This window comes from Microcaecilia unicolor, chromosome 1, assembly GCF_901765095.1.
Source record: "Microcaecilia unicolor chromosome 1, aMicUni1.1, whole genome shotgun sequence".
NCBI classification, from domain to species: Eukaryota; Metazoa; Chordata; class Amphibia; order Gymnophiona; family Siphonopidae; genus Microcaecilia; species Microcaecilia unicolor.
The window spans coordinates 728,373-755,528 of record NC_044031.1 but is presented as its reverse complement, the minus strand read 5'-3'; the positions used below and the strand labels follow the sequence as shown (position 1 = coordinate 755,528).

General features: G+C 44.7%; 2 protein-coding genes across 2 annotated transcripts in view; one reads left to right on the top strand and one right to left on the bottom strand.

The window, feature by feature from the left end:
* SMARCD3 (SWI/SNF related, matrix associated, actin dependent regulator of chromatin, subfamily d, member 3) overlaps positions 1–9,358 on the bottom strand; it is a 154,064-nt gene extending 144,706 nt beyond the window's left edge. Inside the window, exon 1 of the mRNA XM_030191828.1 lies at positions 9,260–9,358. Coding sequence (XP_030047688.1) covers positions 9,260–9,271 — 12 coding nt within the window. The 5' untranslated portion in view covers positions 9,272–9,358. The remainder of the gene's footprint in view (positions 1–9,259) is intronic.
* A 46-nt stretch (positions 9,359–9,404) lies between these two features.
* Positions 9,405–27,156, top strand: part of LOC115461790 (regenerating islet-derived protein 4-like) — a 140,085-nt gene continuing 122,333 nt past the window's right edge. The window contains 1 exon segment of the mRNA XM_030191836.1: positions 9,405–9,555. The gene's annotated coding sequence lies outside the window, so the exon portion shown is untranslated.

Genomic DNA, 27,156 nt, shown 5'->3' with positions numbered 1-27,156 from the left:
TCTATTTAATAACGGTCTATGGACTTTTCCTTTAGGAAGCCATCCAAACCTTTTTTAAACTCCGCTAAGCTAACCGCCTTTACCACATTCTCTGGCAACGAATTCCAGAGTTTAATTACACGTTGAGTGAAGAAAAATTTTCTCCGATTCGTTTTAAATTTACTACATTGTAGCTTCATCGCATGCCCCCTAATCCTAGTATTTTTAGAAAGCGTGAACAGACGCTTCACATCTATCCGTTCAACTCCACTCATTATTTTATACACCTCTATCATATATGAGAGGGCAGGTGATAGGAGAACATGGGAACCACGGGAGCAAGGGTTGCAGAGAGCAGGGGAATGCCGACCGAGAAAGTTCCAATACCAAGTTCCTAGTATACAGAAAGCTCGTCCTCTGGTGGCTGAAAAGCCAACTGAAGGGGGGACGCGAGGAAGGAACTACCAATCCCAGGAACCCTCTCTTCCCAGATGAACTATGCAGAAACTAGGGGAGGGTGTAGAGGATTGGGAGATGATTTCTGATGAGGGTAATGAGGGCCAGCTGGGAAGACTTGGGGAGGAGGAGGCTGGTGATGAGGATAAAATGGAGGTGACTGAGGGACAGGGGGAGGAGAGCATGGAAATTGCTGCTCTGGCCCAGAAGGAGAAGGAGACAGTGAGAGGTTTCCTGGCAGCTCCATTAACCAGGTGGTGAAAGACTGGAAGAGAGAAACTGAGGTAGTGGGGAGAGACTCTAGTTCAAATGGGACAGGTACACTTGCCTCTGAAGCTAGGAAGAGAAGCTGTTTTGTTTCCTTAATTGTTCTGTTGAACTGTGACACTGTGAGAGTATCTCCAGCACAGGAAAAGGAGCAGGGGAATGAGAAGAGGCTGTATGTACTGCTCTAGGGCCTGAAAAGTGTTGGTGGTGTTTGAACCAAAAGGAAAGAATAAGACTGTGTTGGCAAAAATAAAGACTTTTTATTAACCACACTGGTTGTGAGGGGAGCATTTGTGAAAAGGAACAAGAGAGGACTTGGAGAAGCAGAGGCCTCTCTCCCGTGAGGCCAGATCAGCCAGACGTCCATTGAGGGGTGAGACTGGATAGTCGTGGTACTTGGAAGAAAGATAAGCAGGGTTGGCCCTGCTGGGTCCTGGAAGGGTGACCCAGTTACACATATCTCCCCTCAGCCGCCTTTTCTCCAAGCTGAAGAGCCCTAGCTGCTTTAGCCTTTCCTCATAGGGAAGTCGTCTCACCCCCTTTATCATTTTCGTCGCCCTTCTCTGCACCTTTTCTAATTCCACTATATCTTTTTTGAGATGCGGCGACCAGAATTGAACACAATATTCGAGGTGTGGTCGCACCATGGAGTGATACAAAGGCATTATAACATCCTCATTTTTGTTTTCCATTCCTTTCCTAATAATACCTAACATTCTATTTGCTTTCTTAGCTGCAGCAGCACACTGAGCAGAAGGTTTCAACGTATCATTAACGACGACACCCAGATCCCTTTCTTGGTCCATGACTCCTAATCTGGAACCTTGCATGACGTAGCTATAATTCGGGCTCCTCTTTCCCACATGCATCTTTTTTGGGGTTCCTACCAGATACTTCTAACCTAGATTGGCCACTGTTGGAAATACGACACTGAGTTTGATGGCCCTTAGGTCCGACTTAGTATTATGGGAATGGCTAAGGGGTGGCAAGTGTCACCCCAACAATCTAGCTTGCCACCTGTCACCCCAATCCCTGATATCAAATGATCGGTTAACCAAAACATCTGCCCGATCCGATGCCATATTATGTTGGCCTCTCCTGTCCTTTGTTCTTCTTTGTCAGGGCATTCAATGACCCCTGGGCTTGTAGCTGGACATGTCTTCGATCTGACAACATCATCTGGCGCCACAAGGTCAATCTCTCAATAAGAGATGTGTTCGGCAGTAAGATTTGACCCCCTGAGAAAATTTAAAAAAAGAGTGTGGGACAGGCACGCAAGATCTCTTAGGGAAAGGAGGAGATAGTGATTCCTATGGATGGGAAGACTGGATGGGCCATTTGGCTTTTATCTGCCGTCATGTTTCTTTAACCTATTAGAGTACGCGTGCAATTCTGGAGACTGCACCTATGGAAAGATATAAACAGGATGGAGTCGGTCCAGAGGGTAGCTATCAAATTGGTAAACAGTCTCTGTCATAAAGCATATAAGGACAGGCTTAAGGACCTCAACATGTATAAGCTGGAAGAGATGGGTATGATAGAGACATTTAAATACCTCAGTGGCATTAATGTACATGACGTGAGCCGTACATGACGTGAGCCTTTTCAAAATGAACGAAAACTCTGGAATGAGAGGGCATTGGATGAAATTAAGAGGAAATTGGCTTAGGAAGAATCTAAGAAAATACTATTTCTCAGAACGGGTGGTGGATGCATGGAATGACCTCCCAGTGGAGGTCGTAGAGATGAGGACTTTGTCGAAATTTAAGAAAGCGTGGGACAGGCACGTGGGATCTCTTAGGAAAAGGAGGAGCTAGTGGTTACTGAGGAAGGGCAGACTGGATGGGCCATTTGGCCCTTATCTGCCATCATGATTCTCTATTTCTAGAGAGAAATTCTTTAATCCATCTTAGCACAGACTCAGCCTTTCCTAATTCACTCAACCTATTTAACAATAAAGAATGGTTGACAGAGTCAAAGGCTGCTGAGATGTCAAACTGGAGAAATACACCAGTTGGGGTTGGCATCAAATCCCTCTGTTTCCATCTCACACATCCGTTCTCACTTAAGATACTTTTCTGCCATTGAGAGGAGTAGCCACCATTACACAATATAGCCAATTCAACCGAATCGAATCTGAAATTTATAGACCACACTAGACCCAGTGTAAGGTTCAAGGCAGTAAAGAAAAATAAGATAACTTAAACAGTATGAAGGAATTACAAAAATACTTATAAGAGTAAAATGCCACCTAAAATCTATCAAACAAACAAGTTTTCAGTTTTTTACATAATTGTATGTAGTTCAACTCAGATCTAATTGATATAGGAAGAGCGTTCCAGATGTGCCTCAAAATGACATCTTAATCGAACGTCATTAAACACAGAAAGTTTCAGTAAAAAGCTATCGAACAATCTAGAAGATGAAAAATAAAGATCGTAAAACACAGACTCATATCTATCTAAAAGCTATCACGCCAGGTTCTCATCCTTTATATGATTTAATCTTTCCTCTCCCTACCTATGAACAAGTTTCACAGTTATTCGATACAGGAAAACCATCAAGGCAGTTTACAATAAATAAGCAATATAAAAACAGAACTACAATTTTAGATAGGAAGAATAACACCAACAATACTCAAGGTGAGGTTGCACCATGGAGCACTACAGAGGCATGTCTTATTTTGCATCCCTCTCCTAATAATTTCTAGCATCCCGTTTGCTGTTTTGGTCGCTGCCGCTCACTGGGCAGAAGATTTCAGCGTATTGTCTACATTGACACCTAGATCTTTTTCTTGGTTGCTGACCCCCAAGGTGGACCCTAGCATCAGGTAACTATGATTTGCATTATTCTTTCATTTTGCATTTACATAGTAACATAGTAGATGACGGCAGAAAAAGACCTGCACGGTCCATCCAGTCTGCCCAACAAGATAACTCATATGTGCTAATTTTGTGTATACCCTACTTTGATTTGTACCTGTGTTCGTCAAGGCACAGACCGTATAAGTCTGCCCAGCACTATCCCCGCCTCCCAACCACGAGCCCCGCCTCCCACCACCGCCTCTGGCACGGACCGTATAAGACTGACCAGCACTATCCCTGCCTCCCATCACCAGCTCTGGCACAGACTGTATAAGTCTGCCCAGTACTATCCCCACCACCAGCCCCGCCTCCCACCACCGGCTCTGGCACAGACCGTATAAGTCTGCCCAGCACTATCCCCGCCTCCCAACCACCAGCCCCGCCTCCCGATCTTGACTAAGCTCCTGAGGATCCATTCCTTCTGCACAGGATTCCTTTATGCTTCTCCCACGCATGTTTGAATTCCGTTACCGTTTTCATTTCCACCACCTCCCGTGGGAGAGCATTCCAAGCATCCACTACTCTCTGTGAAAAAATACTTCCTGACATTTTTCTTGAGTCTGCCCCCCTTCAATCTCATTTCATGTCCTCTCGTTCTACCACCTTCCCATCTCCGGAAAAGGTTCGTTTGCGGATTAATACCATTTGTCCACATTAAATTTCATCTGCCATTTAGACACCCAGTCTTCCAATTTCCTAAGGTCTTCCTGCAATTTTTCACAGTCCACATGTGTTTCAACAACCTTGAATTTTTTTTGTGTCCTCTGTAAATTTAATCAGCTCACTCGTCGTTCCGATTTCCCTGCAGCAATCCACTATTCATCCTCCTCCATTGAAAGAAATGGCCATTTAATCATACCCTCTATATTCTGTCCAGTAACCAATTCCTAACCCACACCAGAACATTGTCTCTTATCCCATGACTTTAATGTCTCTTATCCCATGACTTTAATTTTCTCAGGAGTCTCTCATGAGGGACTTTGTCAAATGCTTTCTGAAAATCCAGATACACCATATCAGCTAGCTCACCTTTATCCACATGTTTATTCATGCCTTCAAAGAAATGAAGCAGATTGGTGAGGCAAGACCTCCCTTGGCTGAACCCATGTTGACTCTGTCCCATAATCTATGTTTGTCTTTGTGTCCTGTAATTTTATTCTTTATAATAGTTTCCACTATTTTGCCCAGCACTGAAGTCAAGCTTACAAGCAGTCTGTAATTTCTTGGATCAAGCCTGGAACCCTTTTTAAAAATCAGTGTTACAAAAAATCCGCGTTACACTGGCCACCTGTCACGTCTGTGGTTGTGACTCCATTTCAGTCTCACCTTGTCTTCCGGTAGACAACTTCAGAGGTGGCTCCAGTCTGTTCTTTTCCTTTGCATTGTTGCCCCTGCTGCCTCTTCCTGTGTGTTCCAAGTCTCATTCTGGTGTTCAGTGTGTTTCAAGCCTCTTTCCTATAGTGCTTTCTGTGTGTTCCAAGCCTCATTCTGGTGTTCAGTGTGTTTCAAGCCTCTTTCCTGTACTGCTTCCACTTCCTGTATGTTCCAAGCCTCACTCTGGTGTTCAGTGTGTTTCCTGCCTCTGTCCTGTATTCGTGACATCATCAGTGAGGACCTTTATAAGGAAGTTGAGGACATTCATTCAGGACCTTTGCAAAGCCAAAGGTCTCCAGGTTTGTTTGTGTACTTGTTAGAACTTCTGCCCTGTTTCCCAGTTGGTGTGCCTGTGTGGCACTTCAGCTTTAGTTCTTCTGTTTGTCTCTGTGCTAGGGTTAGCCCTTCTGCTTAGATCTTCTGTCTGTCTGTGTGCCAGGGTTAGTACTTCTGTTTTAGTTCTTCTGTTTGTCTGTGTGCTGGTGTTAGTACTTCTATCTTGGTTTGCCTATTTGTTCTTTTGTGTGTTTGGGTGGCCATGTGACCCAGCCTTGAGCTCTGCCTAGTCTGTCTCACCTTGAACTCTACCCAGCCTTGAGCTCTGCCTAGTCTGTCTCACCTTGAACTCTACCTAGTCTGCCCAGCCTTGAGCTCTGCCTAGTCTGTCTCACCTTGAACTCTACCTAGTCTGCCCAGCCTTGAGCTCTGCCTAGTCTGCCCAGCCTTGAGCTCTGCTTAGTCTGCCTCACCTTGAACTCTACCTAGTCTGTCTCACCTTGAGCTCTACCTAGTCTGTCCAGCCTTGAGCTCTGCCTAGTCTGCCTTACCTAGAGGTTGTTCCAGTCATGCCTACAGCTTCAGTTCCAGTCCTGCTGTCCCAGTCCTGCCTGCCTACAGCTTCAGTTCCAGTCCTGCCTGCCTACAGCTTCAGCTCCAGCCCTGCGTATTCCAGTCCTGCCTGCCTTCAGTTTCAGTTCCAGGCCTGCTGTTCAGTCCAGTCCTGGTTGGAGGGTTTTGCCTGTTGCTGTTGCTCGTTGACAGCAGCCCATGAGCTCACGTTGTCCCTGAGCCTGTGTCAGTTTGTTTAGAGCCTGAGACCATGACACCACCCTACAATAGTTAGGTGGAAACATCTGGAAAGTTGTAAATACTAATGTTCATAGTATGGGAAAGAAGGTTCTGGATCTAGGTGGCTGTGATGGAAGAGGCTGACTTGGATTTTGTGGTGGTGACAGAGATGTGGTTCATGTAGAACCATGACTGGGATATAACCTTTTCAGGAAGGGCACAGAGGAATAAAGTGAGGAATGGCTGTGTTATATCTTAAAGATAAAATTGATCTAAGCTGCCAAATTCCAGACCATTCCTCTAGCTTCGCTTTTTTCATGATACTCATATCATCAGGGGTGTCTACCCTATTGCAGAGTTTGGTATCATGCACAGAGGCAAACCTTACCAGACAGTACTTTTCAATATCGCTTACAAAATTGTTAAAAAGAACTGGCCTAAGAACCAAACTTTGTGGCACACCAGTGGTAACATCCTTTTCCTCAGAATGAGCTCCATTGACCACTACCCTCTGTCAACTTCAACTCAACCAGTTCCTAACCCAGTCAGTCACATTAGGGCTCATACCGAGGGTCCTCAGGTTATTTATGTCATGTATTTGAAACTATGTCAAACTCTCTGGTCAGTCAGTCAAAGAAATTAATCATATTTGTCTCTTCAAGAAGGCATACCATAAACATCCATCTTAAATACTAAAGAATAACACTACACACGATCCGTACAACACCGAAACCTTAATACATGACAAACAATACCACCCTGAACCTTATGCCAAACAGGATCTCTCTATAGTCCGCTCCCTGCCCATCTTCAAATCCTTGCTCAAAGCCCACCTCTTCAATGTCGCCTTCGGCACCTAACCATGTCACCTCTATTTAGGAAATCTAGACTGCTGCCCCAACTTGATTGACTGCACATTTTGTCCTTTAGATTGTAAGCTCCTTTGAACAGGGACTGTCCTTTGTTAAATTGTACAGCGCTGCGTAACCCTAGTAGCGCTTTAGAAATGTTAAGTAGTAGTATAGTCAATGACCCAATGTAGATTCAAACCAATTTATTACTCAGGAACGTACTCTTCCTTACCATATATGTACCATGACCTATTCCATATATGCTATGTTCCATGTATGTTACCATGTACGTTTGCACCTTAATGCAATACCATTTGTAATTCTGCTACCCAGAAATGGCAACAGCCATTACGGCAAATGTAAGCCACATTGAGCCTGCAAATTGATGGGAAATTGGATACAAATGCTACAAATAAATAAAATAAATAACAAGACCTGCCTACGTGACATCATTCTTCAAATCAAGACAGCAGGACAGGAGACAGGTCAGTGGACAATCAAGCACAAAGGAATCGTCCCCATCCTACCATCGCACATGCTGCTCACTCATACTACAGATGTGAAAGCCTAGAGATAAAACAGAACAAATTCTCGAGAAAACAAACCTTTTTCAGTTTTATTCCTGAGGCCAGATATGGAAAAACTGGTAATTTAGAAAAACTGAAAGAGCTAAAGATACAGAGCTAAGAAAAGAAATATTCCTCAACTAGCTAAAGCTGGATAGAAAAAGACCAATTTTGATTTTAGGAAAGTGGAGGAGTGGCCTAGTGGTTTGAGCACCGGTCTTGCAATCCAGAGGTGGCCGGTTCAAATCCCACTGCTGCTCCTCCTTGTGATCTTGAACAAGTCACTTAACCCTCCATTGCCTCAGATACAAACTTAGACTGTGAGCCCTCCTGGGACAGAGAAATATCCAGAGTACCTGAATGTAACTCACCTTAAGCTACTACTGAAAAAGGTATGAGCAAAATCTAAATAAACAAAATTTACTACAGTGCTGACACTTACTTAATTCCAAATCTCAGACTGGTTCAGCTTTCAGCTCAATCGCTAGCACTGAATATATGAGAGAGATGCTTGGTAGATTTATGACATTTCTCTGAGTCTTATATTAAAAACATAAAGTCTTATGTCCTCAGCTGTAGATAGTCATTTTGCAGCTTGAAAACAGTTGTTGCATTTTATACAATTTCTTTTTTCTGGAAATTTTACATCTCTATCACACAGTAAAGTTATTTTCAAACTACAGTTTTGTCACTGTTCCTGGCATTTATTTTATTTATTTTTGGATTTTGCTCACAACTTTTTCAGGGTGAGTTACAACCAGGTACACTGGGTATGTAGCATCCCATGTTAATTTAACATATACGCAGAAATACACAGAAAATAAATTAGTGGGCTGTACTTCTGAAAGAGCAGGTCTATACACTCGGTGCTACCCAACCAGCGGGACAGTGTCACATCTAAAGCATAGGAGTTTGCCCTCTAGGAAATGGAGTCACTGACTAAATAGATGGTTTGGTGTCTCCAGCCTTGGACACAGTCTGACAGTTATTCCAAGAAGAAAACTAGAGGATGCAAATATCTACAAGATTCAGAAAACGACCTGTTGTAGTGTGTGTGTGTGTGGGGGGGGGGGGGGGGGGGGGGTGCATAAAGTTAGCAGTTCTGGTGTTGGGGGAGGGGGATGCAGAAAACTTGCTGATACAGTGAGAGAGAGATGTTGCAGAGAGCAGATAGTCGTACTGTTGGGGTGGGGGGGCAGGAAAGTTACAGAGACAGGGAAATTGTAGAGAGCCAGATGTTAGGGGAGAGGGGGGTGCAGGGAACAGATAGAAGGGAAGTTGTAGAGAGATGGCACTTGCAGTGTGGAGGGGGGGTGCAGAGAAAAAGAACACAGATGATATGGGGGGGGGAGGGAAATTGCTGGGAGCTAGCTCATGTTGTGTGGTGAGGGACGCAAATGCAGGGAGCTAGCTGTTGCAGTGTGTAAGGGGGGGGGCAGAGAAGATGGAGCTGGGAGAAGATGCAGAGTTGCAGATGTTGTGGAGCTAAAAGTCCAGCTGTTGCAGAGGTAGGGAAGGGAGTGCGAAGCTGAGCTGTAGCAGTGAAGGGAGGATTCCCAGTAGGAGCTGAAACAGGATGCTCAGGAGGGAGGGAGAGAGTACAAGTCCAGCTTTGCAGAGGAAAGGGGGAGGGAGAGGATGCAAAGCTTCAGCTGTTGCTGGGAGATTCCAAACTCCAGCTGTTGCAAAGGATCGGGGGGGGGGGATGCACAGCTGTAGTGGTGAGCAAAGGATGTAGGGAGGGAGGGGCCGCACCGCTGCAGCTGTTGCAGCGGGAGGGGGGCTCAGGGTTCCAGGCCGCTCCCTCCCTCCTGCAGCCCCGCGCGCCTCTTACCTTCCTCTCCATACTGCCCGCGCGCCGCCCAGTCTCCTCCTGCTGCTGCTCCGGCCCCAGACGGCCGCGCGCGCTCCCCCTTGTCTACCCGCCGCCTCCGCCGCCCCTGCGCATGCGCGACGATGCGGAGGAGCCTGGAAGCGACTGAAGGAAAGAACAAGAGGGGAAGGAGGAGAAAGTGCGGAGTCACGTGGTGGAAACGTTAGGGACAGTCTCCAAATTATTACTCACCAGAGCAGCAGAATCAGACAGTCAGTGACACCACCAGCATCACTGAGAAGAAGAATAAGAGACAGGTAAAGAGACTGACACTGAGAGGCAATAAGACAGACACTCCCCTCCCCCACTACACATACATTCCCCTCCCCCACTAGACTCCCCTCCCCCACTACACACCCCTCCCCCACTACATGTACACAATCCTCTACTCCAATACACTTACAGTCCCCTCCCCACTAGACTCCCCTCCCCCACTACACACCCCTCCCCCACTACACTTACAATCCCCTCCCCCACTAGACATCCCTCCCCCACTACACTTACAATCCCCTCCCCCACTAGACTCCCCTCCCCCACTACTACCTTATACAATCCTCTGCTCCAATACACTTACAGTCCCCTCCCCCAATACACTTATACACTCCCCTCCCCCACTACAACCCCCTCCCCCAATACACATACAATCCCCTCCCCCAATACACATACAATCCCCTCCCCCACTACACTCCCTTCCCCCACTACATGTATACAATCCCCTCCCCCACTACATTTATACGCTCCCCTCCCCCACTACACACACTATACCTCCCCCACTACACTCCCCTCCCCCACTACATTTATACAATCCCCTCCCCCACTACACATACATTCCCCTCCCCCACTAGACTCCCCTCCCCCACTACTACCTTATACAATCCTCTGCTCCAATACACTTACAGTCCCCTCCCCACTAGACTCCCCTCCCCCACTACACACCCCTCCCCCACTACACTTACAATCCCCTCCCCCACTAGACATCCCTCCCCCACTACACTTACAATCCCCTCCCCCACTACAACCCCCTCCCCCAATACACTTATACACTCCCCTCCCCCACTACACTTATACGCTCCCCTCCCCCAATACACTCCCCAATACACTTATACAATCCCCTCCCCCACTACACACACTATACCTCCCCCACTACACTCCCCTCCCCCACTACATTTATACAATCCCCTCCCCCACTACACATACATTCCCCTCCCCCACTAGACTCCCTTCCCAATACACTTATACAATCCCCTTCCCCAATACACATACATTCCCCTCCCCCACTACACTTACATAACCCCTCCTCCACTAGACTCCCTTCCCAATACACTTATACAATCCCCTCCCCCAAAACACTTATACAATCCCCTCCCCCAATACACTTATACGCTCCCCTCCCCCAATACACTCCCTTCCCAATATACTTATACAATCCCCTCCCCCACCACACCCCTTCCCAAAACACTTATACAATCCCCTCCCCCAAAACACTTATACAATCCCCTCCCCCAATACACTTATACGCTCCCCTCCCCCAATACACTCCCTTCCCAATATACTTATACAATCCCCTCCCCACCACACCCCTTCCCAATACACTTATACGGTCCCTTCCCCCAATACACTCCCTTCCCCAATACACTCCCAAAATAACCATCACTCACCATAATAGACAGGTAATGAGACTGATATTCAATGAGAGAGACTGCTGAGACACATCCCTCCCCAATACACTCATACATTCACCTCCCCCACTACTCTCCCATAATAACTATCACTGAGAATAACAGACAGGTAAAGAGAGACCTGAGAGCAAAGACACTGATAATTAGCGGTTTAAGATGCTTATTGGTAAAGGACTCAACACAACGTTGAGTTTCAGCCATTAGGCCTGCATCAGGAGTCTAAAAATGAATGTACATACATCAATAAAATATACATTTACAGTTAACAAAATATATATAGTGACATTTTAATAAATATAGAAGGAATATTTAAATAATTAAAACTACATATAATACTTCGTAAAAATTAACAACAACAGAAAAAAACTACAATAAAAAAAACTGATACTAAAAAGGCTACTGACCTGTGTAAACTAAAGGACAAATGAACATCTAGTATCCTGATATGATGAAATGCAGAATGGTCTGCAGAAATATATTAAACATTAATTACATGTGATCTATGTCAAGTGCTGTGAAACAGTGCATAGAGAATAAGGAGCATATAAACAACTATGTATATCTAAATATGCAAATGGGTATCAAAATCTTTTTTGTGGGGACGGAGGAGGAGTGTAAACACAACTGTGCAAGGTGACATACAGATGGTTCAAGAAAACATTTTATTGCTCATATAGAAAAGCTATGGTAGATGCCGGATCAACAACAAGGTCCAGTTGACTAATGGAACCAAAATAGTATGTAATTTGTTGAAAAGAGTTGTAAATTTCATGAGGAGTAGGTGAATCGTGAAGTTCAGTATATCAGTACATAATTATTGCCACACTGGGAGAGACCAAAGGTCCATCAAGCCCAGCATCCTGTTTCCAACAGAGGCCAATCCAGGTCACAAATTCCTGGCAAGATCCCCAAAAAGTTCAATACATTTTATGCTGCTTATCCCAGAAATAAGCCGTGGATTGTGGACTTTTCCTTTAGGAAGCCGTCCAGACCCTTTTTAAACCCCGCTAAGCTAACCACCTTTACCACATTCTCTGGCAACGAATTCCAGAGTTTAATTACACATTGAGTGATGAAAACGTTTCTCCAATTCGTATTAAATTTACTAATTTGTAGCTTCATTGCATACCCCCTAGTCCTAGTATTTTTTGGAAAGAGTAAATAAACGATGCACATTTACCCATTCCATACCACTCATTATTTTATAGACCTCTATTATATCTCCCCTCAGTCATCTCTTCTCCAAGCTGAAGAGCCCTAGACGCTTCAGCCTTTCCTCATAGGGAAGTCATCCTATCCCCTTTATCATTTTCGTCGCCCTTCTCTGCACGTTTTCTAATTCCACTATATCTTTTTTGAAATGCGGCAACCAGAATTGAGCACAATATTTGAGGTGCGGTCGCACCATGGAGCAATACAAAGGCATTATAACATCCTCATTTTTGTTTTTCATTCCTTTCCTAATAATACATAACATTCTATTTGCTTTCTTAGCCGACGCAGCACACCGCGCAGAGAATTTCAACATATCATCAACGATGACACGATCCCTTTCTTGGTCGGTGACTCCTAAAGTGGAACCTTGCATTACGTAGCTATAGTTCGGGTTCCTCTTTCCGTCATGCCTCACTTTGCACTTGCTCACATTAAACATCATCTTCCATTTAGACTCCCGGTCTCCCAGTCTCGTAAGGTCTTCTTGTAATTTTTCACAATCCCCTTGCGATTTAACAACTTTGAATAACTTGTGTCATCAGCAAATTTAATTACCTCACTAGTTACTCCCAGCTCTAGATCATTTATAAATATATTAAAAAGCAGCGGTCCCAACACAGACCCCTGGGGAACCCCACTATATACCCTTATCCATTGAGAATACTAACCATTTAATCCTACTCTCTGTTTTCTATCCTTTAACCAGTACTTAATCCACAATAGGACACTACCTCCTATCCCATGACTCTCCAATTTCTTCTGGAGTCTTTCATGAGATACTTTGTCAAACGCCTTTTGAAAATCCAGATACACAATATCAACTGACTCACCTTTATCCACATGTTTGTTCACCCCTTCAAAGAAATGTAGTAGATTGGTGAAGCAAGATTTCCCTTCACTAAATCCATGTTGACTTTGTCTCATTAATCCATGCTTTTGAATATGCTCTGTAATTTTGTTCTTAATAATAGTCTCTACCATTTTGCCCAGCACCGACATCCCTGAGCTCACCGGTCTATAATTTCCCAGATCCCCTCTGGAACCTTTTAAAAATATCGGTGTTACATTGGCCACCCTCCAATCTTCCAGCACCATATTCGATTTTAAATATAAATTACATATTCCTCCACGACCCTCCAGACCGCGTGGGTTATGTCCTCCTACCAGCAGAGGGAGACTGAGAAACACTGAGCTTTTGAATACTGTATATATAACCTGTGCAGTACATCCACTAGCCAGTGTTTTCTCAGTCTCAGCAGAGGTAGAAGGACAAAATGGAAAACAAAAAAAGCAGATCGTGTAAAAGTAAAATGTAATTTATTTAAACAGTATATCAATACTCATGTAAATACAGACAGCCCGACACAGGCCGTGTTTCGCCCAACTGGGCTGCTTCAGGGGCTATAGAAGATAAAATATATAAATATTGTCTGTTATAGTATTACACATGTAGATAACATATATACTATATATATACATATACATGTACAGTATATACACACACAACAATTATATCGTACATATATAAATTGGAAATAAATCAAAAATACATCATCTAAAATTATATTAAATGTTGATCAACCAAAGATCAAAAAGATTAAAAGGAACAGCTAACGCTTAAAATTAAAAATTGTGAATTAAAATATCTCATATATACATATAATAATAGACAAACATAGACTAAGACACCCACCTATACAAGAGTCCTTTATTGCCAAATACTAGGCAGACGGAGCAGGTCCTGTCAATAGCTAAAAATAAAAAAGTTCCTATTAATTAAAGGAATTTATCTACTACTGAAATAAGGCAAACTGAAATCAAAAAATTTTTTTGAAAATTGATCGGAACTCACATATATGAAGAGTTGGTTTGGAAAAAAACAGCTCGATCAGAGATTCCAATATATAGTAATCCGCTGACCTAATAGAAAAAGGAATGATACTGTGATGTATAATGGGTACGTAGTTCTATGTACTGCGTATTAGAGAATCAATCGTGGCATCTTTTCGTGCATACCATCAAAAAAAATGTGCTGGAGCAGAAGTGCCAGTACCACGGTTATATTTCTCTAAATTTATGTTTTTCAAACAACTTTTACTTGCAATGGCGAGCAGAATCAAGTAAAAGTTGTTTGAAAAACATAAAGATGCCACGATTGATTCTCTAATACGCAGTACATAGAACTACGTACCCATTATACATCACAGTATCATTCCTTTTTCTATTAGGTCAGCGGATTACTATATATTGGAATCTCTGATCGAGCTGTTTTTTTCCAAACCAACTCTTCATATATGTGAGTTCCGATCAATTTTCAAAAAAAATTTTTTTGATTTCAGTTTGCCTTATTTTAGTAGTAGATAAATTCCTTTAATTAATAGGAACTTTTTTATTTTTAGCTATTGACAGGACCTGCTCCGTCTGCCTAGTATTTGGCAATAAAGGACTCTTGTATAGGTGGGTGTCTTAGTCTATGTTTGTCTATTATTATATGTATATATGAGATATTTTAATTCACAATTTTTAATTTTAAGCGTTAGCTGTTCCTTTTATTCTTTTTGATCTTTGGTTGATCAACATTTAATATAATTTTAGATGATGTATTTTTGATTTATTTCCAATTTATGTTTAAATCTTTTTTATTAATGTACATCGACTTAAATTTAACAATTGTCAATATAGTGCATATAACCCAAAAACAGTCGAGTGACTATCTCAGAAATTAAACATAGTTGTAGATATTCTTGTCTTTTTCATTTACCCCCTTCCTCCCTCCCTATGTCACATATCAGTGCTGTTATTCTTATAAAGATAATGTAACTTTACAACATAACTTGTCCTACCTATTTACTTTATCAAAAACCTCTCCCCCCCTTTCCCAACCCCCCTCCCACCTCCCCTCCCTCCCCAAATATCAACCCTCCCCCTCTCCTTCCCCCCTCCCTAACCCTCCCTCCCTCTCGTCCTCTGTTTTAAGACTCTATAAGTTCAAGAGGTAACTCCTGGCCGGAGCTGACAAAGTGTTCCAGAAGGGGGACCATATCTGTTGTAATTCTTCGCCTGCACTCGAGTTCATGTCCTTGATTCCTATTCGTTCAATACGCATCAAGTGTATCATCTGTGTGCGCCATTGTGTCACTGTGGGATATTTGTGCGTCAGCCATTCTTTCAGTATGACTTGTCTGGCGACCACAACAGCTTTATTAATGAAGTTTTTATATCCTTTTGGAATCGGGTGTCTAATTTTAAATTGACCAAATAATAACATTGGCTCACAGTCCCACTGCTTTCTCCATAAAGTGGATATATTCTGTACCATATCTTTCCAAAATTTTTGTATTCCTTTACAGGACCAAAACATGTGGCCCAATGTTGCGCCTTCTGATCTACATTTGGGGCATTCTCCCCATGGCGAGAGTCCCATATAGAAAGCTCTTCGGGGTGGTATATAAAGACGGAAAGCAAATTTATATTGTTGTTCCCAGTGTCCCACCCAGACCGAGCGTTTGGGAATGGACAAGACAAATGTCTTAATTGTTTCAGTTGTTATGTTAACTTTCAAGTCTTGTTGCCAGTCAGCCTCCAATTTTTTATAGTTTGGTTCTGGCATTGTATCTCTGATGTGTTTATGATAAAAGGATAAAGGCACTTTCTGTTGCGATTCCAGCGAAACGGCTGCCGAGAGTGCTTCCTGAACATCCTCTGCCAAATGCTCCCAACGTAATGATGTCACATAGTGTTTTAATTGTGCATAATAAAAAAACTCTGTATCTGGCAATGTAAATTCCTCCTTTAAAACTGAGAAGGGTTTCATGCGTCCCTCCTCTGTGACCACTTGCAATACATACTTTATTCCCTTTCTCTCCCACCTGCGAAAGACTGAGTACTGTTGCCCTGGGATAAATGCCATATTATCACATATAGGGAGGAATGGGGTTACTTTTGGGGCAAATTTGTGCATATGACAGACCCATTTCCATGCTGCTCGGGCCGTCTGCACAATACCAGTTTCTCTCAATATGGCTGGAATACGGGCTCCGGTCCCGTGCAAGTAATTACTAAAATGTACCTCCGGCGTTAGTTGCAATTCTAAATCTGTGTTGGAATATTCATGGGTGGACCTGAACCAATCATTTATGTGTCTCATGCCGCATGCCACATTGAAATATCTTATACTAAGCAGTCCCAGCCCCCCATATTCCACCGGGATCTGCAATGACTCTATTGAAAGGCGTGCCCTCTTTCCCTGCCACAGGAATCGCTGTATCAGTGCATTTAATTTTTTCTCATCTGACCTTCTTAAATATACTGGTATTGTCTGTAAGACATACAGCCATCTAGGAATAACCACCATATTATATAATGCGATTCTTCCCCTCAGAGAGAGTGGCAATGAAGCCCAAGTTGCAAGACTTAACTCAGTGTCTTTGACCATTCTACGTATGTTTTGTTCATATAGTTTTGTGAGGTCTGAAGGAATGCGCACTCCTAAGTATTTAACTGTTTCTGTTGCCTTCTGCAGTGGCATAGTCCCGCCCACAACTGATGGCGTTTCTGGGCCTAATGTGAGAACATAGGACTTAGCTTTATTTAATTTGAACCCCGATAACTGGCCATATTGATCTATGTTTTCCAACAGCACTTCTAATGATTGATCTGGATTTGTTAGAGTTATCATCAGATCGTCTGCATAGGCTAAGATCTTCACCTCCTGATTTGCTACCTTTACACCCTCAATTTTCTTTACAGCTTTCACCACTCTTAACAGCGGCTCCAGAGCCAATATAAAGAGCAAGGGCGACAACGGGCAACCTTGCCGTGTTCCTTTCTCGATTGTAAACTCCTCTTCACTGATCCCATTCACTATCACCTTCGCCCTTGGGTTGCAATATAGAGCCTTCACAGCTTGTACAAACCAGCCCTGTATACCCATACTTTCTAAAGTTGAGAATAGGAAGTCCCACCTCACAAGGTCAAATGCCTTTTCTGCATCCAAACTAATCACCATAGCAGACTCTCCCATGTTGTGGCAGGAGGCTATTGCAAGCAGTAACTTCCTAACATTATGTGTTGCCTGTCGCCTCCGCACAAACCCCACCTGTTCTGGGCCTATTAGCATGGGTAGCCACTGGGCCAATCTCTCAGCCAGAATCTTAGCTAGCAACTTCACGTCTAAATTTAGCAGTGAAATTGGCCTGTAAGAGCCTACTTCGTCAGCCGGTTTACCGGGTTTGGGAATCATTGTGATAAGCGCCGTATTTGTATGTAAGGGAAATTCCCCGGTGTTTACTACCTCTTCTTGATATTCCAAAAGGGATGCCAGCGCGTCTGGGGGTAACATTTTGTAGTATTCCCCAGAATACCCATCTGGGCCCGGTGCTGAGTGTCGTTTTAGGGATTTCACCGCCTTCTGCAGTTCTAACAATGTTATTGGACTGTTTAACCCATCTAATCCTTCTTGGGGTATCTGATCTAATCCTGCATTCTTGAGGTACTCAGAGAGGTGTTTGTTCGCCGGCCCCTGCTCTACCGAGTATAGCTTAGCAAAGTACTCAGTGAACATCTTCCCGATTCCTTTCCTATCTGTAATTATGTTCCCACACGTGTCCTTTAGTGCCGCTACTGACCTAGGTCCCCCCCAGTTTTTAACAAGCCGTGCTAATAGTCTCCCTGGTCGGTTCCCGAATCTCTGCAACTTATATTTGTAATACAGTGCAGATTTGTTCTCTCTCTCATGTATAAGTGAATTAAGTGCCACTTGTGCAGCTTTCAAGTTTTCTAGCGTTACTTGGGTCGGGTGCTGTATATGTTTTTGTTTGGCTCTTTTCATTTGCTCCTCCAAATTTAGTATGGCTTGTGCCCCTATCTTCCGCTTACGGCTACAAAAGGCGATAATCTCCCCCCTTAGTACTGCCTTCGAGGCAGACCAAAACAGTGTGGGTTGGCTATGCGCATGTACTTTATTATTCTCTGCATAGTCCTCCCATTTCTCTTTTAAATGCTTTTGAAATTGGGGGGTCTGTGGCCAGATGAGCTGGGAAGCGCCATCCCCTCCCTCCCCTCTCGTTGGCCAATACTTCCAAGTCTATCCATATTAACGCATGGTCAGAAATCACCTCAGGACCAATAGTTGCAGTTCTTACCTGAGGAAACATTGTGCGTTCTACTAAAATGTAGTCTAGTCGGGCTAATATGCCGTGAGCTCTGGACCTATGTGTAAAATCCTTTTCCCCAGGATGCAATGTTCTCCAAACATCTATGAGATCAAGAGCCTGAGAGAGGGCCCGAAACTCCTGAATTCTATTTCCCGCATAATGCTGGGATGTGGGGTTCGTGCAGTCAATCTCGGGATCTGCTACCATGTTAAGGTCTCCCATTATGACCATTTGCTTATTGTGATTCCCCAAACAGTGACCTATAATTGTTTATAAAACTGTGGGTCATGTGTCGTTGGCCCATAAATTCCACCAGGATGAATTCATTGCCCTGCAACCACACCTGCAGCATTATGTAGTTTCCTTGCACCCCTTTAGCCAGCATTTGAGCTTTATAATTTAGCCCCTTCCTGAACAATACTGCCACTCCCCCTCTCCTGCCTTGTGGAGTCGCCGCAAAGCTCTCCCCCACCCAGGATCTCTTTAATTTAGCATGCTCTACCTCTGTGAGTCGGGTTTCTTGTAGGCACACTATGTCTGCTTTGTGTCGCTTTAATTATGTCAATATTTTAGATCTTTTTATGGGGGAACTAATGCCCCCCACATTCCAGGACACTAATCTGACCGGCATAATGCTGCTTGTTGAATATAAAGTGGATTGTCACCCTCTCTGGGTTTTCTGTTTAATTTACTCTCAGCCCTGCCCAGGGTTTTTATCACTTGGGCTATTCTATGTAGTATCATGATCTTTACTGTTCTCCTAGTCCCACCATGCCACCTCAGTCTTTCGCTTTGTATTGCCCCCTTTTTACATCTACTTCTTCTTACCCACAACCAGGTCCCCTCTCTGCTATACCAATACATGGACGAGTTTCCCCCCCCTTTCCCCCATCCTCACCCTTTCCTACGGTCTCCCTTCTCTCTTCTCCCCCTTCCTGTTCCGCAAGCTACTTACGGATCTGGTATTCCGGATTTTGCAGAGGGAGTCCCCACTCTCCTCCAAACAATCAAATTATTACCAGTCACCTTTTATCCAATCATATAGTGCTGTTTCTTTTTCTTCAGCCCTCCATTAATGTCACTCATGGTTTTTTACCAAGTTTTTGGTCATTTGTAAAGGCCTGAGCCTCTGCCACGCTTTGAAAGTGCTTCCACGTGTCCTGATGTCGTATCTTCAAATGCGCGGGATACATCAACGCAAATTTTACGCTCTTTTGCGCCAATTCCGCGCATAGCGGGTGAAACGCCCGTCTCTGCTCTTGCACTTTCTGAGAGAAGTCTTGAAAAATCATTATCTTCTGCCCCTCAAAGCGTAAAGACTCTCTTTTCTGGCGGAATCCTTGTAATATTTCCACTTTGTGTCGAAAATTCACGAGTTTTGCCACTACTACTCTGGGGCGCTGGGAATTTTCCATTCGGCGCCCTACTCTGTGGGCCCTCTCGATAACCAAGTGGCCTGTGGAATCAGTCAGTGCTAGCTCTTTTGATAGCCAGTTTTCCAGCCAGTCCGACAAATTTCTATCTTGTATCCGCTCTGGGATCCCCACTATCCTTATGTTGTTCCTCCTGGACCTGTTTTCTAGGTCTTCCAGCTTAGCGGCATGTTCCGCCAGCTGCTGTTGTAGTTGAGCAATATCGGGGCCCTGTGCACGTGTGTCATCTTCGAGCGCCGCAACTCTCACCTCAATGTCTCCCGCTCTAGTCTCCAGTCCGTCGAGCCCAGTTTGAATGGCCTCCAGACGTTTAGACAGTGCATCCCAGCGCGGATCCATCGCGCGAACCACCGCTGCTGTTAGTTGTTCGAGCTGCATCTCTGTGAATGCCGGCGCCGCGACCGCGGAGCCGTCCGCCATTTTATTTTCTCCACCTCCGACTTTTCCCCTCGTTTTCGTGCCGGTTTTCTGCGCCATTTCAGTGGGGGATTTATGGACGAACTTGTCCATGCAGTCAGTCACTTAGGAGGGCGTTTTGTACGCGATGTGACTTTTTATTTATTCGATTTAGAGCGGGGGTTCCCGGAGCTTCAAACAGCTGCTGCCGCTTCGCTCACTGCATAACCGGAAGTCCTTATTTCCAATTTATATATGTACGATATAATTGTTGTGTGTGTATATACATGTATATGTATATGTATATATATAGTATATATGTTATCTACATGTGTAATACTATAACAGACAATATTTATATATTTTATCTTTCTATAGCCCCTGAAGCAGCCCAGTTGGGCGAAACACGGCCTGTGTCAGGCTGTCTGTATTTACATGAGTATTGATATACTGTTTAAATAAATTACATTTTACTTTTACACGATCTGCTTTTTTTGTTTTCCATCTTGGAGTTTGCAGACCGTCTGCCTTTGTGCTTTCTTGGAGGTAGAAGGACAGCCTGTGCAGTCTTCAATAGTCTGGTGAGGTAGTTTGACTATTCGGTTAAGGGGATTTTACACTTCTTGCCAATTTATTGGTTTTTGACTATTCCCTGGTGCCGTCGCAGTCGCTGGAGTATCTGGGGGTTCATTTCGATACCAGGAACGGTCGAGTCTTCCTGCCGGGCCCCCGGATTCGCAAGTTGCAGGGTCAGATTCGTCGATTTCTGGCGGAATCGGCTCCGACGGCCTGGGAGTATCTGCAAGTCCTGGGGTTGATGGCGGCCACCATAGAGGTAGTTCCGTGGGCCCGGGCGCACATGCGGCAGTTGCAGTCAGCTCTTCTCAGTCGGTGGTCACCTCTGTCTCAGGAGTTGGACATTCGCCTTCAGCTGTCGGTAATCCCGCGCCTCAGTCTCCGGTGGTGGCTAGATCCATGCAATCTGGAAAAGGGAATGCAGTTGGAGGCCCCGCAGTGGGTGGTCCTCGTCACAGACGCCAGTCTCCAGGGCTGGGGAGCTCATTGTCTCGGGCAGGTAGCTCAAGGCCGCTGGTCCCGGATAGAAGCTCAGTGATCCATCAATCGTTTGGAAACTCGGGCCATTCGGTTGGCGCTTCAGACGTTTCAGAGTCTACTGGTGTGGAAAGCAGTCCGGGTGTTCTGCGACAACGCCACCGCCGTGGCTTATGTCAACCGTCAGGGGGGCACAAAGAGTCATGCGGTCGCGGAGGAGGCGGCACTGTTGTGCCAATGGGCGGAGGTTCATCTTCTAGTGCTCTCAGCGGCACATGTGGCTGGAGTAGACAACGTGGAGGCAGATTACCTAAGCAGGCATTCTCTAGACCCCGGAGAGTGGTCTCTACATCGGTCAGTGTTCAATCGCATTGTGTCGGTCTGGGGAATTCCCGTGATGGATCTCATGGCAACGGCCCGCAATGCTCAAGTTCAGAGGTTTTTTAGTCGACGGAGGGATCCTCGAGCGGAAGGCATAGATGCGCTCCTGATGCCTTGGCCTCAGGAGTTGCTGTATGTTTTTCCTCCATGGCCGCTAGTCGGTCGCGTGGTTCAGCGCATAGCTCGGCACCCCGGACAAGTGATTTTGATAGCCCCCAATTGGCCGCGTCGGCCATGGTACGGGGATCTGGTTCGGCTGGCAGTAGTGGATCCTCTGCCGTTGTCAGATTCAGTGGTGTTGTGTCAGGGACCGATAGTTATGCCAGATCCGGATCGGTTCTCGCTTACGACCTGGCTCTTGAGAGGCACATGTTAAGGAAGAAAGGTTTTTCGTCCAGAGTTATCGATACGATGTTGAGTTCGCGTAGGCCGTCCACTTCGTTGGCGTATGTCTGGGTCTGGAGAGTTTTTAAGCATTGGTGCGCAGGTAGACAGGTTCTTCCCTTTCGAGCGTCGGTGATGGACGTATTGGAGTTTTTGCAGGATGGTATGGACAGGGGTCTGGCCTTGTCTTCCTTGAAGGTACAGGTGGCGGCTTTGTCGTGTTTTCGTGGGAAGATCCAGGGGAAGTTGTTAGCTTCTAGTTCTGATGTTGTTCGGTTTTTGAAGGATGTTAAGTTACTGCGACCGCCCCGGCGGCGGATGGTGCCTCCGTGGGATTTGAATCTCGTTTTGGATGCTTTGGTGAGGCCGCCGTTTGAGCCCTTGGTTTCTGTTTCGGATAAGGATCTTTCCCTAAAGACGGTGTTCTTGGTGGCTATTACTTCAGCTCGGAGGGTGTCGGAACTTCAGGCATTGTCTTGTAGAGAACCCTTTTTGTCTTTTTCCAAGGAGAAGGTTTCGTTGCGCCCGGTGCCGTCCTTTTTGCCCAAGGTGGTTTCAGAGTTCCATGTGAATCAAGTTATTTCCTTGCCAGTTTTGGGTGACTTGGCGGGGGATGCGGAACAGCGTCGACTGGCCAAGTTAGATGTGCGAAGAGTCTTGCGCTGTTATATTTCCAGAACTCGGCACTATAGACTTTCTGATCGTTTGTTCGTTCTTCATGGTGGTGCAAGAAAGGACGCGGCAGCTTCCAAAGCTACGATAGCTAGATGGTTGAAGGAGTCGATTGCTTCTGCTTATTTGCTGAAGGGTCGCGTGGTTCCTAAGGAGTTTTCGGCTCATTCTACCAGGGGAATGGCGACCTCTTGGGCGGAGAGTAGTATGATTCCTCCGTTAGATATTTGTCAAGCGGCGGTTTGGTCGTCATTGCATTCCTTTGTTAAACATTATAGGATTGATGTGCATGCCAAGGAAGAGGCAGGCTTTGGGGCTGCAGTGTTGACCTCTGGCCTTCGTGGATCCCGCCCTTAGGATTTTTACTGCTTTGGTACGTCCCACGCGTCTTGACCGGTCTGGAGGGTCGTGGAGGAAGGTGAAATTAGATCTTACCTGCTAATTTTCTTTCCTCTAGACCCTCCAGACCGGTCAAGGCCCGCCCTGTCTGTACTTTAGGCCAGGAGGTCTGCTTGGTCTGTTTTGTCTGTTGTTCTCTCTTGGCAGCTGTTGAGTGTGGTTTCTATGGTTTCAGACTCTGGTTTTACCAGTTTTGTTGGTTTGAGTCTGGTCAGGTGTGACCGTGTTTGATAGTCCACCTGTGGAAGCACACACGATAAAGGGACACAGTGAAAGAAATGAAGAAAGTGTCCAGTTGGCAGTGACCACATACAGGGTTGTTCGTTGTAGTTGGTGTTTTTGTTTTCTCTGCTTTGTCAGGGTTATACTGGCTAGTGGATGTACTGCACAGGTTATATATACAGTATTCAAAAGCTCAGTGTTTCTCAGTCTCCCTCTGCTGGTAGGAGGACATAACCCACGCGTCTTGACCGGTCTGGAGGGTCTAGAGGAAAGAAAATTAGCAGGTAAGATCTAATTTCACCTTACTAACAATAGTTCCGCCAGTTCATTTTTCATTGAATCACTCCATGATGCGACCGCACCTTGAGTATTGTGTTCAATTCTGGTCGCCGCATCTCAAGAAAGATATAGTAGAATTGGAAAAGGTGCAGCGAAGGGCGACTAAAATGAGAGCAGGGATGGGACGACTTCCCTATGAAGAAAGACTAAGGAGGCTAGGGCTTTTCAGCTTGGAGAAGAGACGGCTGAGGGGAGACATGATAGAGGTATATAAAATAATGAGTGAAATGGAACAGGTGGATGTGAAGCGTCTGTTCACGCTTTCCAAAAATACTAGGACTAGGGGGCATGCGATGAAACTACAGTGTAGTAAATTTAAAACAAATCTGAGAAAATATTTCTTCACCCAACGCATAATTAAACTCTGGAATTCGTTGCCAGAGAACGTGGTGAAGGCGGTCAACTTAGCAGAGTTTAAAAACTAAAAGGACGTATTACAAAACCAAAATAGGACCAAACTACAAGGATACACACAAACTCTTCTCACTCGTAAACAATCTCCTAAATACTAATACGGTTACCTCCAACAACACAGATACCCCATCAGCAACCAATATTGCAAATTACTTCAAAGAAGAAATCATAAAGCTCCGGCTCATGATACCTACTAATATAACGGATTACACAAATATCCTTGAATGTCTAGACCCAAAACCCGGGGAATGCCCAGCAGATCGATCATGGACCAACTTTGACACGCTCTCATCAAATGAAATCTCACATTGGCTCGGAAAATACGCCAAATCACAATGCAAATTAGACATCTGCCCTAATAGTCTAATAAGATCCGCACCCAAACATTTCAAAACAGACCTCACAAACCACGAAAATCACAGGCTTCAAAATGGGCTCTTTCCCGCGGATAAAGGAATCATCCTACTTACTCCGCTACTGAAAGATGCTAAGAAAAGCACAATGGACCTAACCAACTATAACTCAGTAGCATCTATTCCACTTATAACCAAACTCATGGAAGGCATAGTGACGAAACAACTTACTGAATACCTAAATAAACATTCAATTCTGCACGAGTCTCAATCAGGATTTAGGTCAAATCACAGCACCGAAACTGTTCTAGTGTCCGCAATGAACTCATTTAAACAAGCAATTGTAACTGGTAACAACATACTCCTCCTACAATTCGACATGTCCAGTGCCTTTGACATGGTTAATCATGAAATACTACTACATATACTAGACTACTTCGGAGTAGGAGGCACAGTTCTCAAATGGTTCAAAGGATTCCAGACCACAAGATCATACCAAGTAACAACGAACGCAGACAGATCACCCCCATGGATACCTGAATGTGGAGTCCCCCAAGGATCCCCCCTCTCACCAACCTTATTCAACTTAATGATGATACCTTTAGCCAAACTACTAGCCAATCAAAACCTCAACCCTTACATACAGTGGGGGAAATAAGTATTTGATCCCTTGCTGATTTTGTAAGTTTGCCCACTGACAAAGACATGAGCAGCCCATAATTGAAGGGTAGGTTATTGGTAACAGTGAGAGATAGCACATCACAAATTAAATCCGGAAAATCACATTGTGGAAAGTATATGAATTTATTTGCATTCTGCAGAGGGAAATAAGTATTTGATCCCTCTGGCAAACAAGACCTAATACTTGGTGGCAAAACCCTTGTTGGCAAGCACAGCGGTCAGACGTCTTCTGTAGTTGATGATGAGGTTTGCACACATGTCAGGAGGAATTTTGGTCCACTCCTCTTTGCAGATCATCTCTAAATCATTAAGAGTTCTGGGCTGTCGCTTGGCAACTCGCAGCTTCAGCTCCCTCCATAAGTTTTCAATGGGATTAAGGTCTGGTGACTGGCTAGGCCACTCCATGACCCTAATGTGCTTCTTCCTGAGCCACTCCTTTGTTGCCTTGGCTGTATGTTTTGGGTCATTGTCGTGCTGGAAGACCCAGCCACGACCCATTTTTTAAGGCCCTGGCGGAGGGAAGGAGGTTGTCACTCAGAATTGTACGGTACATGGCCCCATCCATTCTCCCATTGATGCGGTGAAGTAGTCCTGTGCCCTTAGCAGAGAAACACCCCCAAAACATAACATTTCCACCTCCATGCTTGACAGTGGGGACGGTGTTCTTTGGGTCATAGGCAGCATTTCTCTTCCTCCAAACACGGCGAGTTGAGTTCATGCCAAAGAGCTCAATTTTTGTCTCATCTGACCACAGCACCTTCTCCCAATCACTCTCGGCATCATCCAGATGTTCACTGGCAAACTTCAGACGGGCCGTCACATGTGCCTTCCGGAGCAAGGGGACCTTGCGGGCACTGCAGGATTGCAATCCGTTATGTCGTAATGTGTTACCAATGGTTTTCGTGGTGACAGTGGTCCCAGCTGCCTTGAGATCATTGACAAGTTCCCCCCTTGTAGTTGTAGGCTGATTTCTAACCTTCCTCATGATCAAGGATACCCCACGAGGTGAGATTTTGCATGGAGCCCCAGATCTTTGTCGATTGACAGTCATTTTGTACTTCTTCCATTTTCTTACTATGGCACCAACAGTTGTCTCCTTCTCGCCCAGCGTCTTACTGATGGTTTTGTAGCCCATTCCAGCCTTGTGCAGGTGTATGATCTTGTCCCTGACATCCTTAGACAGCTCCTTGCTCTTGGCCATTTTGTAGAGGTTAGAGTCTGACTGATTCACTGAGTCTGTGGACAGGTGTCTTTCATACAGGTGACCATTGCCGACAGCTGTCTGTCATGCAGGTAACGAGTTGATTTGGAGCATCTACCTGGTCTGTAGGGGCCAGATCTCTTACTGGTTGGTGGGGGATCAAATACTTATTTCCCTCTGCAGAATGCAAATAAATTCATATACTTTCCACAATGTGATTTTCCGGATTTAATTTGTGATGTGCTATCTCTCACTGTTACCAATAACCTACCCTTCAATTATGGGCTGCTCATGTCTTTGTCAGTGGGCAAACTTACAAAATCAGCAAGGGATCAAATACTTATTTCCCCCACTGTATACGCAGATGACATCACAATCTACATCCCGTTCAAACATGATATAAATGAAATCACCAACGAGATCGACCAAAGCCTCCAAATAATGCACACCTGGGCAGATGCATTCCAACTAAAACTTAATGCAGAAAAAACACAATGTCTTGTACTCACCTCACAACATAACACAAAAAGATTCTCCACCATAATCACACCATACTATTCTCTTCCTGTCTCACAAAACTTGAAAATTCTTGGAGTCACCATTGATTGAAACCTCATTCTTGATACCCACGTGAAAAACACGACGGAAAAGATATTCTGCTCCATGTGGAAACTTAAAAGAGTAAAACCTTTCTTCCTGAGATACTTCTTCTGTACCCTGGTACAGTCAATGGTAATAAGTCATCTGGACTACTGCAACGCGGGCTGCAAAGAACAGACTATAAAAAAACTCCAAACTGCCCAGAATACCGCCGCCAGACTCATATTTGGAAAAGCTAAATATGAAAGTGCAAAACCCTTAAGAGAGAAACTCCACTGGTT